Source organism: Leucoraja erinacea, chromosome 19 (genome assembly GCF_028641065.1).
Source record: "Leucoraja erinacea ecotype New England chromosome 19, Leri_hhj_1, whole genome shotgun sequence".
NCBI classification, from domain to species: Eukaryota; Metazoa; Chordata; class Chondrichthyes; order Rajiformes; family Rajidae; genus Leucoraja; species Leucoraja erinaceus.
In genome coordinates, this window is record NC_073395.1 from 32,162,040 (window position 1) to 32,179,241 (window position 17,202).

At 42.1% G+C, this 17,202-nt stretch overlaps 1 protein-coding gene and 1 pseudogene across 3 annotated transcripts in view; both read left to right on the forward strand.

The window, feature by feature from the left end:
* Positions 1-17,202, forward strand: part of LOC129706453 (uncharacterized) — a 103,792-nt gene that overhangs the window by 69,318 nt on the left and 17,272 nt on the right. For all 3 annotated transcript variants that reach the window (XM_055650767.1, XM_055650765.1, XM_055650766.1), the window contains exons 20-21: positions 12,970-13,059; positions 14,968-15,087. In XM_055650767.1, coding sequence (XP_055506742.1) covers positions 12,970-13,059; positions 14,968-15,087 — 210 coding nt within the window. The remainder of the gene's footprint in view (positions 1-12,969; positions 13,060-14,967; positions 15,088-17,202) is intronic.
* Positions 8,769-8,936, forward strand: LOC129706584 (U2 spliceosomal RNA; annotated as a pseudogene).

Consider the following 17,202-nt stretch of genomic DNA (forward strand, 5'->3'; position numbering starts at 1 on the left):
AAACACTTATGTAAACCAAAAGAGGTTGGGAGACTTTCACTTCAGAATTTTATGTATTATTACTGGGCAGTGCATATTAAGAATATAATTTACTGGCTGGATAGTTCTACCCAACAGACAGAATGGATAAAAATGGAGAAAGAGGATTGTCATCCTTGTAAATAGGAACAATCTCTTCTCCCTGAAAAAAATGAATAACACAATATATAAGAAGAACCCAATTATATATGGTACAATAAGAATTTGGAAACAAATAAAAGTATCTTTAAAATTAAGAAATCTATCATTGTTAATGCCAATAGTGAATAACCCTTTATTTAAACCATCTCTTATTGATAAGACATAACCAATGGGAAAGTCTCGGAATTAGAAGGATCGGGGATATGTATGAAATGGGAAACCTACTATCATTCCAACAATTACAATTAAAATTTAAACTGAAAAACAACCAATATTTTAAATATCTTCAGATTTGTGATTTCATGAAAAAATATATACAAGGATATCAAAAAATAACTGAATTATTGGAAGAAGCAATGAATATTGAAGCTGACTCACAAAAATTAATATCATATTTATATAATAGTATTCTAAATATAGACCTACCATCGACAGAGGTACTTAGAGAAGAGTGGGAACGGGAACTAATGATAAAAATCACGAAGGTTACATGGGAAAAGTACTTGATATATATTCACAAATGTTCGATTAATGTAAGACATAATCTAATTCAATTTAAAATTGTACATAGATTATATTATTCAAAAACGAGATTGAACAAATTTTATCCAAATATATCTGCCATTTGTGTTAAATGTCTAGCCCAAAATGCAACCAATACACACTCCTTAGTTTCCTGCATAAAACTTTATAGATTTTGGAGTGATATTTTCAAAATATTTACAAAATTATTCAAGATAAGAATGGAACCTAATACTGAAATGATTATATATGGCATAATGGAAGATGGGAATAAATTGAACACCTCAAAATTTATTTTTTACCTATGGTTTAATAATAGCAAATAAATTAATACTTAAATTTTGGAAAAATACATCAATACCAACGCTTAAAATGTGGATTGCAAGTATGTTGGACACCGCACATCTTGAGGAAATGCGATTACTCCTAATGGATAAATCAGACCGATTCATAACGAGTTGGTCTCCATTTGTCGTCTTTTTGGAATCATACGGTGCAACACAATTGTAAAAAATAACTGTTTCAGGACTGGACAAGGGTTGGTCAAGATTATAAACAATGATCTCCTTTTTTTCTTTTTTTTTCTTCTTTTTTTTTTCTCAACTTTCTTCACTCATTCGTCTTTTTTTCTTTTTCTTCACACACTATCTCACGTCTTTCTATCCTTTACTATCTAACTTCTTATTCTTATTCTAATCTTTCTTTAATATAACAAAAAAAATAAGTTGTACATAAAATATATTATGAAAATATATATTAGGCACTTAGATGCCATATGATTGTACTTACTTCTAATAAAATAAAATAATTAAAAACAAATTTTTAAAAAATAGCATCACAGGTAAACATGGTGGTAAAGAATGTATTGGCACACTGGTCTTCATAAATCAGGGCATTGAGTGCTGAGAGAATGCCGAGGAGGTTTATCAGAACATTGCCAGAACTAGAAAGCTGGGTAATAGTAAGAGGATGGGCAGGCTAGGGTTTTATTTCTTGGAGCACAGGAAACTGGTGAATGACCTTATAAAGGTCTATAAAATCTCGAGGGACATAGATTGAGTGATGCAGCCAGGTTTGAGGAATCAAGAATTAGAGGGCATAAATTTAAGGGGAAAGATTTAAAAGTAATCTGAGGGGCAACTTCTTCACACACAGATGGAGGTGCATATATGGAAGTAGTTCAGTTAAGCACAATAACAACATTTAAAAGATATTTAGACAGGCACATGAATAGGAAAGGTTTTGAAAGATATGGATCTAATGTGGACAAATGGAACAAGATAAAATGGTCATTTTTTGTCGGCATGAATAGGTTGGGCCAAAGAGACTGCTTCTGTGCTGTATATGACTTTATAGGATGTCCTAATATGATGTCCTAAGACAGCAAATCCCTTCTCTCTCCATTGTTAGAACCATTCTAGGAACCACTTATCATTAAAATGATTACTTTCTTTGTTCCCAGCATAGGCAAGGCTAAATTTTGAAAAGGTAATATGAGGATTGTTTTACAAGAATATTCAGGAATTGTGTGACAACTATGTTCAGTGCAATGATTTTCTGAAAGAACCTTGTTAAAACCAGGGCAAATTTTTGGCATTCATTATTTATTGTCCACTAATGACTTAATCTATTGATTTCATTTGAGCAATTTCTTGGGATAATGAGCAGACATGTTGTGAAATGGGAGTCCTGCCAACCTTAATGACAAAGAATACCTGCTGTTCTGGTGTGTGCATATATTTATAGAAAAAGGCATCTTTCCAAAATTGGGTAGAGAGAGGGATTATGGATTATTACCTCGAGGAAGGAGACTCCCCGCATTTAATTATTTGCATTGTGAGTGAGTGATTGCCAGATGATCACAATTAGCACATAATTAAAATAGTTATTTTTTACCATTAATTATTGGACCTACTGTGGTTTATTCAAAGGGTGATTAATTGGCAAATTCAGTACCTTCGTTGGGATGTTATTTATGCAATGTTGATAATGGAATGGCACCAATTGGCTAGCCACAGGCAATGTTGTCCCCATCCCAACTCTGCAGTCTTGATCTTCGCAGGTGGGAGATTTAAGTGTGGACACTCTTACAGATTTGCAACTATTTTGCACACTATTGCTTGTTAAGGTTCCGATAGAATATTCCCCTGCACAAACTGGCCATATACAGAGTCCTTTCCTTCTTCTACTCTTGCCTCCTTGCATTCTTCCAAATATCTCCAAGTTTGCGGATGACACTAAGCTGGGGGGCAGTGTTAGGTGTGAGGAGGATGCTAGGAGACTGCAAGGTGACTTGGATAGGCTGGGTGAGTGGGCAAATGTTTGGCAGATGCAGTTTAATGTGGATAAATGTGAGGTTATCCATTTTGGTGGCAAAAACGGGAAAGCAGATTATTATCTAAACGGAGGGAAAGGGGGAGATCAGCCGAGACCCATGGTCACACCAGTATTGAAGGTAGGCATGCAGGTGCAGCCAGTAAAGAAAGCGAATGGTATGTTAGCTTTCATTGCAAAAGGATTTGAGTATAGGAGCAGGGAGGTTCTACTGCAATTGTACAGGGTCTTGGTGAGACCACACCTGGAGTATTGCGTGCAGTTTTGGTCTCCAAATCTGAGGAAGGACATTATTGCCATAGAGGGAGTGCAGAGAAGGTTCACCAGACTGATTCCTGGGATGTCAGGACTGTCTTATGAAGAAAGACTGGATAGACTTGGTTTATACTCTCTAGAGTTTAGGAGATTGAGAGGGGATCTTATAGAAACTTACAAAATTCTTAAGGGGTTGGACAGGCTAGATGCAGGAAGATTGTTTCCGATGTTGGGGAAGCCAGGACAAGGAACGCTTAATTGCAAAATCCTTTAAAAAAACGGATGAGGAGAACTTTTTTCACAGAGAGTGTGGTCTCTGGAACTCTCTGCCAGAGGGTAGTTGAGGCCAGTTCATTGGCTATATTTAAGGGGAGTTAATGTGGCCCTTGTGGCCACTGGGATCAGAGGGTATGGAGATTTACTGAGTTGGATGATCAGCCATGATCATATTAAATGGCGGTGCAGGCTCGAAGGGCCGAATGGCCTACTCCTGCACCTAATTTCTATGTTTCTATGTTTCCCATTCCCACACATTGTGTCTTCCAAAGCGAATTACTTCTAATGCCCCCAATCTGTGATCAACTGGCTTCACAAAAGTTTTGGAGTCCGCCAATACCCTTCAACCTATGGAAGACAACTCCATCTGGAGCCAGAAAGTTGTTAGACACCAATAAACACTTGTACGTATAGTATCAGCAGTGGAAATCAATCAGCAGCCAACCTAAAAGCGATTGATGATTGTGTAAAAGGTGCTGGTGGGTGGAATTCCAGCTACTGAACGCTCATTGCAAAAGACAAGGTTAAGAGATTGCTTTACCTGGCAGTGGCAACATCTATTGAGCGCAACAGACTGACTGATGTTATGATTTCTTGATCTGCATACTTCACTAGGTGTTAGCTACTGGCATTATAACTCCCTCCTCATCAAGTGGTCTAGTGTGATGTATCATAATGTACATACCTCAACTGACATCACTGAGACCGGATCAGCTTCAAAGGAAGGTTCACAAAGACACTACAGGACACCAAGTTAGAGGATAGGATTGAGAGAAAATTAAGGATATTGGGTGGGTTATTGGAAGAAGAGTATTTCTGGAAACTGGGTAATACTCAGGAGCAACAACAAGAGAAGGGGCTGCATCTATGACACCACTAGAGGTCCATGGCAAGTATTTCCCTCACCACTATGTGTTATTACTGCTGCTAAATGAGAAACAGAAAATGAACAAGAGAAGGGAAGGGGAATGAACTAAAACACTAACAGCTGGGAAAAAAACTGGACACACAAGGAACTGCAGATGCTGGAATCTTGGGCAAACTAAAGTGCTGGAGGAACTCGGAGAACTTTAGTCTGAAGAAGAGTCCCAACCTGAAACGACTTTGGTCCATGCCCTCCCCGGCACTATTTCCACAGTAATTTAAGTAAATTACTAATAACTTAATATTAGTGATTAATATTACTATTACCCAAAAACTAATAATTAATAATATAATACTAAAAGTATTTACAGTGAAAGAGCTAAAGTGCATTTCCATTTTCTTTAAGGATTACTGTGTTGCCCAGTTGGTGGAAAAAGTATTAGCGTATTATGCTCTAATACTGTGCACTAGAGATATACAGTAAGGCACTACATTTCTGATACAATAAGTGAATCTTCACATGAGGTCAGTTCCTTTGCTTTCTGCCAGTGTGCCCGTAGCATAAATTGTCACACAACCTGAAAGATTGGAGTGTGGTGGAGGCTTGGGCTCAAGATTTACTGTGAAAGAGCAGAGGTGCATGTGTTGTGGTGGAAAAAGCTGTGCAGTGTTTAAGATGAGATGGAAACCTTCATTCTCTGTGAGACAAGATGTTGCAAGATGTCAGCATTTTAGTTTGTACTGTTTGTACACAAAGGTTGGTGGGTGTATGGAACAAGCTGCCAGATGGGGTAGTTGAGGCTGGGATTATCCCATCAATTAAGAAATGGTTAGACAGGTATATGGGTGGGACAGGTTTGGAGGGATATGGACCAAACGCAGGCAAGTGGTACTAGTGTAGCTGGGACTTTGTTGGCTGATGTGGGCGAGTTGGGCCGAAGAGCCTGTTTCCACACTGTATCCCTCTATGACTTTATGTTCCTCTCTGCAGTAATCATTGGAGATCTTCTAGTCTCTGGGTCAAGATTGTGGTGATCTCCCATTGCAAGGATTCAACACAAAATCTAGGTTGTCCCATCAGCACAGATTTTCAAGATTGAAGCAATGTCAAAGTTGCCATCCCCTGAATGTGAAATTGAGATCCTGTCTACCTCCTTGGTGTGATGGAAAATTGTTTTAAACATCAAGAAAATCTTTCTTCAAAAGTGATTTTTTGAAAATACTGTAATGGAAATCTTAATAATACTATTCAGAACAGTGAAACTGCAAGATGATAAGCAATAACTTTAACAGAGGTGAACTGTTAACCAAACCAGCTGATAACCAAGAAATAATCCCAGCAAAACCTGAAACAATCCATGAATAATCCAGGGTGGAGCCACCAACCATTGAGTTGTACGTATAAGAGACATGAAGGAATTATGAACACAAATAATTCCAAAATTGAATTTGTTTGTAGCACTTTACTGTAGTCAGTTGAAATCAACAAGTCACAACCTGAGGGAAGATGAAGTCTAAAGTTTCAGCAGATTTCAAGCCATTGTCCGGCTAACATGGGACTTCACAAGGCCTCTTCCTGCTTCTTCTTTACTCAACATATGATTGGCTAAACACAGACAAACTCATAATTCAATGGAAAGAAATGGAAGGCCATTTGAGCCATTGTATCTGTGTGAGGTGAAAAAGACCAATCCCGTTCTGGCATCATATCCCAACAGTTTATGTATTTTCCAAGTCTTTTTTTAATGGGAAATGTTTCAAATCTTTTAATTTTGCTGGGACCCATGCAAGTGCCCATGGCTTTCATAAATGCTAAACTCCACTCTTACCATGGCTATCCCATCCAATATTTTGCTGTCTTCCTCCTTAATTGCTGAGTTGAAATCATTCTATTTTTGTGAACCTAGCTGCTAATAAGAATCTTGCCAAGATCTCTGCCTCTTCAGAGATGTTATCCTCATTGTCCCTATTAGACTTTTCTTCCCTTTGTTATCTTCTTGCTCTTTATGTACTTAAAACACATGTTTGGCTTATTATTGATTTTACTTATGAATATTTCTTAATGCTTTCTCTTTGAGAATCATCTAGGCATAGTTTCATGTTCAAGTAAATTGTACGAATTGAATTGCAGTACTCTGGATAAATTGTTTCAATTTGAACACAGAACCACCATTACTAATTGAATCTTTAAATATTTCTCCATGCATTTATATATGTACTAGACCAAGTGCAGACCCTTTGGGTCTGCTCCCCCAATGTACCTGTTCCCTACCCGTAGCCCCACGGGAGGCGTGATCCTCCAACTCAAGCCGTTCCCGAACGTAAGATTCCAGCACTCCCCTGCCTCCCTCAGCAGTTGGCTATAAAAAGAATTCCAATTGCACTTGCCCTGCGTGTTACAATAACAATTCGCCCTCCCCCTCCTGTGAGGAGAAAAGTTCAGAGTGTTTCTGTGTCGCAACATTATATCAAAGTGTTTTGGAAGCTAGCAGGAATGATTTTAACTGTAAAAATCTCGTGAGTCATTTTTAAAGCTTTAATCGCGAATAACGTGGAATATACAATGAAATCTTCAGTGAAGCTGATCACTGCTAGCCGAGCCATTGTGACGTCATCAGTTGAAGCTGGTCATTTTAAATTCAAAGTATTTTAATTTTTTTAAACTTTTAATCAGTATTGAGTCGAGAATAAGTCGAGAAATAATGCATAAAATGTTCAGTTAAGGTGATCTCTGCCTCGAGGGGAAAATGTCAATCAGAATATGTAAAAATGTAATCGTTATCACGTAGTGTTTTTGTGAAGATGTAAAGACAACCACATATACACACACATAAACACACGTACAAGATCAGACTTTTAATAAGCACTAGACCCGTTGGGTCTGCTCCCCCAACGCACCTGTTCCCAATCCGTAGACCCCATAGGAGGCGTGGTTCTCCAATTAAAGCTGTTCCCGAATGTAAGATTCCAGCACTACCCTGCCTCCCTGAGCAGTGGGCTTAAAAAAAAATCCAATTGCACTTCCCCTGCGTGTTGCAATAGCAATTTACCCTCCCCCTCCTTTGAGGTGAAATGTTCAGAGTGTTTCTGTGTCGTCACTGCTAGCCGAGCCATTCTGTTGTCATCAGTTGAAACTGGTCATTTTACTTCGGAGTCACGTGAGTGACTTCGTGAAGAACCCCGCTTCCACGCATGCGTGTCATATCGCTACACGCATTGCAACGAGTCACACAGGGGGGAACGGCGTTCCCCAAGCGGGAGAATTTGAAAGTCGGGAACAGCAGGTAAGAGACTCTGCGTTTTCCCTCTTTTTCTACTTACTTTTAGGTGGCTGCGGAAAGCTGGCAGGGAGACCCGTGGAGGGCGAGCAGCCAGCAGCAGCAACAGCACGAGTTTCCCTGGGTGGGGAACAACCTGTGCCCGACTTTGCTCCCGCACCGGCAAAATTCACCTCTCGGCCGGGCGGGAAGCAAAGTAAAGAGGTCCGTATGCCAGTCTCAAGCGAGACTGGCTTGGGACCAGTCGCTAGCAGCCAGCGCAGAGGCTGCGGGACAGACAGCACGGACCAGCGGTACCGGGGCTCGAAACACTCAGCGAGTGCAGAGGCACTGATGGAGTAGGAACGGGACGTTGGGGACGAAAACCTTCTCCAAAAGGTAGGCACCGGGATAGGAACAGCCGGGTTTTACCGGCTGCGGAACTGCCGCGAAGGACCAGGCCCGTGGATACCGGGGTCGGTCCGAGCGGCTCGAACCCGCAACGGAAGGAACGACGGTCACCAGCGGGAGAAGGAAAGTCGGGAACAGCAGGTAAGAGACCCTGCGTTTCCTTCAACTTACCTTCTAGGTGCAGACATGGACCGGGTCCATGTAAGCTGCAGAAGGCCGGCGGGTGAACCGCGGAGGAGTGGCAGCAGCAGCGGCAGCGGCAGCAGCAGCAGCAGCAGCAGCAGTGGCAGCCGGCAGCTGCAGGAGTACGGGCGGCTGCAGGAGTACGGGCGGCTGCAGGAGTACGGGCGGCTGCAGGAGTACGGGCAGCAGCAGTGGCAGCCGGCAGCTGCAGGAGCACTGACAGCTGCAGGAGCGCAGGTTGCGGCAGGAGCTGGCAACGGCAGGAGCTGGCAACGGCAGGAGCTGGCAACGGGAGCAACGGCAGGAGCAGCATGGGCACATCGATTCCCGGAGGAGGAAAACACCTGTGCCCAACTTCGCTCCAGCACGGTGAGAAAATTCATTTTTCAGCAGCAAAGGACTTGGCAGTTGACTGGCTGCAATCTACTACAAGGGACCAGTATGTGAGTACCAGGGTCGGTCCCAGTGGGGTTTTTAGTTACAATGATCGCTTCTAGGCCTTTTGGCTAAGATCAAGTGTAGTATCTGTTCTTATCAGTTTAATATCTGATACGTCCCTTATCTAGGGACCATATATTAAATAAAATCTATAATAGCTGTTATCATCAGTTTTAATGTCTTATATGTTCCTTAGCTAAGGACCATATAAGTAGGAGTGCCCAGAATTGAGGGCATTAGAGTGGGGTTGACCGGCTGCAACGACCGCAAGGGACCAGTACCGTCAGTACGGGGGTGGGTCCCACGGGTCTAAGATAAAGGAGCAGCCAGGAGCGCTGAGAGCGTTGGAGCCGGGTTAAAGGAATAGATGGAATCAGCTGTGCCAGTTATCATCCACACCGGCCATATCCACTCCACGGAAGGAAGGACAAAGCTGGAGAAGGAGGACCGTGGAACAGCGGGCAGCCAGCAGCAGCCAGCGGCACTTGGATCAACCGTAGTGGGATCAGCGGTGCCCGATGTCGGCCCCGCACCGGCCAGATCCATGTGACCGAGCGGTAGGCTAGACACAAATCAAACAAGGTAGTGGACTGAGAAGGGTCCGACTTTGCATAAAACCGCCGGCAACCAGCGCCCGAGAGGGCTGGAGCGGGAAGAAGCGGTGTATGGAGCCTTGCTCCAACGTGATAACCCACAGCAGTACCTCTTTGAGGGCTGCACAATGCTTCTACCCCATCAGAGGGGAGCACTGTGGGTCAGTTCTGGGTTGACTTGCAAGAGGGGACCGCAGAACAAAAGACAAGTGGGCAGCAGTTAAGCCCCACATGGGTACCCCGTGCGGGACCCTAGAGATCTCTAACTCTATAAAAAAGAGTAGGCAGGACCCTGATGGGCCAGAGCCTGGTAATACAGCGTCCCATGATCCTAACACAGCAAGGACTCTGCTGGACATGGTGGCTGATTACTTTAACCAAGTCAAACATGGGTAGACTTGGATCCAGGATGGCAATAGTATTACTATATGTCTGGCCACAAACGCCAACAAGAATAAATTTACAGACACTGGCCAGACATCTGCCACCTGGCAACGGTGAGGCATTACGGGTGCCCAGTGTAAACCAATGCATTTGGCAGCATATGGGGACGAACATCAGGAACCAGGACCTCAAGATCCAGAGAACCTTAAAGGGATTGACGGAAGGCATCATAGAATACACCCGCACCCTGGACTAAATGTAGGTAACCAAAGACCATCTAGACGCACTAGCTCTGTTTAGTAATATGCAATATGATCTGAACTACACATGGAAGGCGGCCATTCAGCCAGCACTGGGACCCCAAAAAAATGCTACCATTTGCAAACAAAGAACCGTGAGTGGACAAAGCCAAGACACTGGGGCTCATCAAGGCCAGCGCAAGGGCCTATTTTTGGAGCATGATACCGGCCACAGGCAACGCCATAAATAATGTGGCTCATACCAGTGGCAGTGCTAGAAATCAATAACCCGCAGGATCCTTTTTTAGGGTATGGCCAGGGCGGCCACCCTGGAAGATGCGGGAACCTCAACCTCCCACACAACCCCGAACAAGAGATATCAAACCAGAACCTCCTTTGTCAAAAAACCAAGGAAATAACACAACCACGGGTAACCATGGAGGTAGGTGGGTGGGGTTTTCTTCTGTTTAAAATAGGGACCTATGATGGTAGGGGAGGTTACAACACTACAGTTATGTATGGTATATAATCACTACAGATTCATATAATCTCAGCAGTATTCAGGGTTATCTGATAAGATTTACTCATTCCAATAACCTCAGTACAACATACACCAGAAGGGCATTTGGTCCTTACATAACCAAACTATCTAAAACCCACATGGTCTACAAAAATTTGTACACAAAAGATGTGATTGAGCATACTTTTCATGGAACATTAGAATTGTATCAAACATATTTATTAAAAATAAAATAGAGTAGGGTTGCAGGATTATCATTGATTTTAACCCTAAACACATTTGTTCTAGATATTCATTTCAAAATGGATACTCTTATTATTGATAAAGACTTGGTGTCAGCTGCGGGTTTTCTATATGGCAGGCATTGACACAAAAGAGGAACTTTGGCAATAGTGCTTACAATAGGGGCAATCATTAGCTCCAATATTATTTACTAAAATTCTAAAACCAGCTTGGCATTGTTAGGTAACAAAGCCATAGGGTGATGTTTTTTCCCCCGTTCGGCCCCATCAATGGGGTACTAGGGATATTCAACTACACTCGGCATCTGGAATTCTCAGAGTTCCGACTGACCTTCTAAATCATGGTATTCGGTCATACAGGGGATGGTTTAGAACCATGTTCCCTATTGAACATAGCCAAAAATTATTAATTTTCCAGTGACTGGAGGCTGTCATCCATGCCATAAGACTATGGATTATGGATTTATAGAGTCTAAAGACCCACTGCACGGCATTGGGCTGTCAGACAGGACGATGAATCTCATCTCACCTGCACTAAGACTGTCAACACGGAAGCAGTACCTTTGGACATCAAGAAATGGGGCATATACTGCTTGGACAACAACCTCGACCAAAAGGCCAAGAACATTCTGGCCGTATTGGAATTTTAACAAGCCTCCATTATGATAATCGATGGAGCTACAGTGCCATCAATAGTGCCACAAGTGCACTCTCCAATTACCTATCACAAGGAACGGAGCGGCACGCGGTGGAAACGCACCCCTGGTAATAAAACCAGTACTCCGAAATCTGGGACGTGGGTGTCATTTCTCAACAAGCTGAGGAGCTTGTAGCTNATAACAGCGTTGTCACTTCAGTAACAGACCAGGAAGATGGTTATGCTCATGGTGCTATTTACCGCACAACAAGTCCAGCCATTAAGCAAAACTGAGCCTGGACTCCCTGATCATCTCACCGAGAAACTGGTGTTGTCATACAGGATTTAATAAAAGAAAACAGATCGGGTTTCCTCGGGTCAAGTGTTTGAATTTATGGTACACCCATATGGCAAACGACCGTGTATAGCAAGACACATCTAACAATATATGGAATATACTAAGAACATTCGAGGTCAGAAAATGGAGTTGTTTATCTCTTAAAAGAAACCGCATGAAAGGGTCACGACTTAAACTATATTAGGTGGCTCAAATAGGTCCTAAAAATGACTAATGTTTTAACTCTCATTCCACCAGGGCTGCAGCAACATCCGCAGCAAAAATTGTACAGGGCTATGATTCTCAAATTTAAAAAAAAAATGTTATATATAATTTTTTTTCATTATACCACACAACTCTTTGTATAATTGTGTTTTAAAATTACTAATGATGCTCTCTCCCAATACCCAAGGCAGTTGTGAAGCATGGACTCGTTCCACGGCATGAGGTCACAGAGCTTTGAAATCTTCACAAAGTCACTCACGTGACTCCGAAGTAAAATAGTAAGATTAAACGAGAACTTACCAGTTTGAAGTTTGATCTGTATTTTATGAGGAGTTACGACGAGGGATTTCGTGCCCTCCGCTCCCACCCTCTTATGATCATATCAAAAACTGGTATCTCTTTGATAATCTTACTATGTTAGATCATTATAGGTTCCTGTGACCTCACACCGCTGCTTTGAAGAATGACACGCATGCGTGGAAGCGGGGTTCTTCACGAAATCCCTCATCGTAACTCCTCATAAAATACAGATCAAACTTCAAACTGGTAAGTTCTCGTTTAATCTTACTATTTTAATTCAGTAATAAGTCGAGAAATAAAGCATAAATATTCATTGAAAGTGATCTCTGCCGAGAGGGGAAAAATGTGAATCAGAATATGTAAAAATGTTGTTAAAGTTGGCATTTTTAAAACCTTAATTGTGAATAACGTCAAATATAGGATTAAATCTTCAGTGAATCTGATCACTGCTAGCCGAGCCATTGTGACATCATCAGTCTGGTTGTTTTAAATTCAAAGTCTTTTGATGTTTTTAAACTGCTTACTTTTAATCAGTAATAAGTCAAGAAATAAAGGATAAAATGTTCAGATAAGGTGACCTCGGCCAAGAGGGGAAATGTCAATCAGAATATGTAAAAATGTTATCGTTACCACAAGTGTTTTTGTAAAGATATAAAGGCAACCACATATATACACACACATATTCATACACACGTACAAGATCAGACTTTTAATAAGTATATGATGACATGATATGATGATGATGTATGTTGTTTGGGTATTTTTCTTATAGACACTACTGTATTTGAAGATTAATGTTAACCTGCAGGATTACAAGGGAGCAACTGCATTACATAGATCCCGAGATACAGAGACTATCCAGGTTAGTTTTGTTTAACATGGAAAGCATTTAAAGTTGACGTTTCTTCTTTGCAGATAATTTCACCTTGGTTAAAATGTATCACAAGTCTGCTTTTGTTCTTCTTCAATTTCTTTTATGCACTTTGTTATTCTGTTTTAGCTCCTGGGTGTGTAATGTCCAATGGCTGACCCATCTGTTTCTTCACTCCATTATAACACTCCCGTAAGGTCCAACAGCAGAGCCCAGCCTGGTTAGAAGTCCCAACATTATATAAAGCAATCTACCTAGACCAAAAATAGGCACTAAGTGCTGGAGTAACTCAGCGAGTCAGGCAGCTTCTCTGGAGAAAAAAGATAGGTGACGTTTCGGGTCGGGACTCTTCTTCAGACCTACATAGTTAGACTTAATGTTGGATTGAAGGCTAATTCACTTCCCATCCTCATGCTATAGCTACATTGCAAAGAGTGATAGGGTTGATAGGTTTAAAGCAGTTTACATAGTAAATCAGAAAAAAATATGAAAAGTCACAATTTTTCAAAATAGTTCAATAGTGTAAGGGTATATTTATGGCCAATGCCCCTGCCCTCGGCTGCTTCCAGACTGCTCAGCTATGATTAACAAGAAATCTTGGCATGGAAAGGAGTGAATTATTTAACTTTGGTGTCCATATTCATTTAGAAACATAGAAACATAGAAAATAGGTGCAGGAGTAGGCCATTCAGCCCTTAAGGCCAGCACCGCCATTCAATATGATCATGGCTGATCATCCAGAATCAGTACCCCGTTCCTGCTTTCTCCCCATATCCCTTGATTCCATTAACCCTAAGAGCTATATCCAACTCTCTCGAATACATCCAGTGAATTGGCCTCCACTGCCTTTTGTGCCAGATAATTCCACAGGTTCACACCTCTTTGGGTGAAAAGGTTTTTCCTCATCCTAGTCCTAAATGGCTTACCTTATTCTTAAATTATGACACTTGGCCTGGACTCCACCAACATTGGGAACATTTTTCCTGCATCTAGCCTGTCCATCCCTGAAGAATTGTATATGTTTTTATAAGGTACAGTATCCTCTCATCCTTCTAAATTCTAGTGAATACAAGCCTTTCATCTCATCGTATGCCAGTCCTGCCATGCCGGGAATTAACCTGATGAACCTATGCTGCATTCCCTCAATAGCAAGAATGTTCTTGCTCAAACTAGAAAACCAAAACTTCACACAATACTCCAGCTGTGGTCTCACCAGGGCCCTGTACAATTGCAGTTGGACCTCCTTGCTCCTATACTCAAATACTCTCGCCATTTGCTTTCTTCACTGCCTGCTGTACCAGTATGCTTACTTTCAGTGACTAATGTATAAGGACACCCAGGTCTTGTTGCACCTACCATTTTCTTAATTTGACACCATTCAGATAATAATCTGCCTTCTTGTTCTTGTCACCAAAGTGGACAACCTCACATTTATCCACATTTGTGTGCTTTTAATTAACTTTTAATATTTTTAACATTTAGTTTATTTACATTTATTTTAGAACATCTTAAATACCGCAGAATATCACAGACATTGGGCGCATAAAGCCTGGCAGGATATTATGGTCCAGCTCTAGATTTGCTTTCCGCTACTGGTTTCATGCTCTGGTGACAGGCGACCTCGGACTTTGCCACCTCGTGTCTACTTGGCGCTGAAGCCTCATGATATCTCGCTGCCTGACTAAGCCACCCTCCCATCCTTCACCAACCCCCACAGCCATGTAGACAGCAAAATTGGTCATCCATATGCAGGGGAGCTCATGAGCCCTGGTATAGAGAGCTAGGTTCAGCATGATCCTGCTCAGTCGGTAAGGGAACTATTATTTCAATACGATCTTTTCAGTTATTGGTTTAACGTGATTAGAAGCTGACTATATTTCCCTAATATTGAAATTTCAGATGCTGATAGAACATGGTGCTGATGTTAACTGGTCAGACGGAGATGGTAATACGCCATTACATATGATGTGCTATGGAGAAATGAAGAAGCCAGCGAGATTGGACTGTTTGAAACTTATGGTGAGAATGTTGTGTGTTTCAAACCCAAATCATTAACGAACTAATCCTCACCATGGACGGAACTGTGTGAAGTGACAAAATGCATAAATGCAAAATTAGGCAAATAGTCAAGAAAATATTAATGGAGAATCGGGATGGGACAAAGTTAACTTTTATTTAGACTGGAATAGGCACCCTGCTGAAAAGAAATAGAGTAGTCAATCCTGACTACTGATGCTTGTCCGTGCAGAGTTTGTATGTTCTCCCTGTGACCACATTGGTTTTCTCAGGGTGCTCTGATTTCCTCCCACATTCCAAAGACATGCAGGTTTGTTGGTTAATTGTTATGTAGATCATCCCCAGTCTGTAGGATACAAGTAGTGTAGAGAGATCGCTGGTCGGCGCGGATTTAGCGGGCCGAGGGGTCTGTTTCCATAAGTTATTTCCAAACTAAACTAAACTAAATCAGAGGGTTGTCCCAACAAAGCAGGAATTTGAGGAGCTGCCTCGTTTATATTAGTTATGTACTGTATACTTCCAGAGGTAGTTTGATGCAGTCTCCCATTAAAGGTCATTAAAAGACTAGAGTTGAAACTCATGGAATTAAAAACAATTTATTGACATGTCTTGGATATTGCCTGTGCAGTAGGAGGCAAAGATGGATAATGAACTGGTATTTACATTGATTGGTGGGGGGGTGGAGGGAAGCTGCAAAGTCTCACTGCTGAGACTATGGATTGTGCTCATTAGTTCCTGAGATGAACAGACAGAAAGATGCACTTTCAGACTAGGTAGTGCAATTAAGATAGGCAACTTTATAAGCGGGGAAGATGGAAACACTAAATTACAAAGAGAAACTAATAGACAGAAAAAAAACATGTGACTAAAAACTGCAAAGAAATTTCAGTGACAGTATGATGTCAGGTCATCTGCTGAAAAGGATAAAACAGAATACATTCTGAATGGAGAAAATCTGGAATTCTATGTAGACTCAAGGGGACAGTGAAGTCTCTGCACATGGACGTGTGCATAAGTTAATATGAAAGTCTCAAGGAATTCTATATTTATATTTTTCAGAGTGGAGAACTAAGGTATAGAAGCTATAACAATATAGCTCTGATTAGATTAGACCACACCTCATGTGAGCAGTTCTTGGGTACCACAAACTAGGAAGGGCATGTTAAAGTGAATGCATTGAGAGAGATACCATACCTGAGGGTTAATTAGAGTCCTTGCACCTTTCTTATATTAAAAATTATGATGAGAGGTTTTATAAACTCGGGGTATATTCCCTGGAATTTTGAAGCTTTCAATGTATTATAAGGGACTGGTTGGTGAGACAAATACTATGTTAGTTCTCCTTGGTGGAAACAGATACAAAGTTCTCATTTAGTCACCTATATCTCCTGACTCCAAGTGTAAATTCCCTCCTTTACCCTTGAGTACCCTTTACCCGGCGCGGCTCACGTCGCAGCGGCCTCTGCAGTCCGTCTGTATTTTTATTATTTTTTGTCTCGTTTGAATGTAGTTTTTATTATTTTTTTTGTGTATGTGTGTGGGGGGGAAACTTTTAAAAATCTATCCCCTGCACGGAGAACCCGACCTTTTCTCTGTTGGGTCTCCGTTGTCGTTGGGGCCTAGCACCATGGAGCGGCCTCCAGCAGGAACAACCTAGGACACCAGTCGCGGAGCCTGCAGACCTACTCACCATCGCGGAGCTGGCCGATTTCGGAGCAGGAGGAGCGGTGGTGGTGCGCTGCTGCGACCTGACCCCGGAGATTCGGAGGCTTACCGCAGGTCTGGCAGACAGAAACACCGGGAGCCCGCGGGTCCCTGCTGGGAGACCGCTTTTCGGGGCTTCCGCAACGGCGACTTCACCCGCCCGAGTTGCGTGGTTGAAGAGTACCTGGAGCAGGGCCTTACATCACCGCCCCGCGCGGCTTGGAGCGGCTGTGGGACTTTGCTAGTGCCCACCAGGGGCTCCAACACCAAGACCCGGAGCGTGGCCTTGCATCACCCGGCGCGGCGTAAATGACCGCGGGACAATTACCATCGCCCACCGGGGGCTTTGACTTTGACTCTGACATCGGGAGGGGAATGGGAAGTGCAGGGGAGCGATAAGTCTTTGCCTTCCAT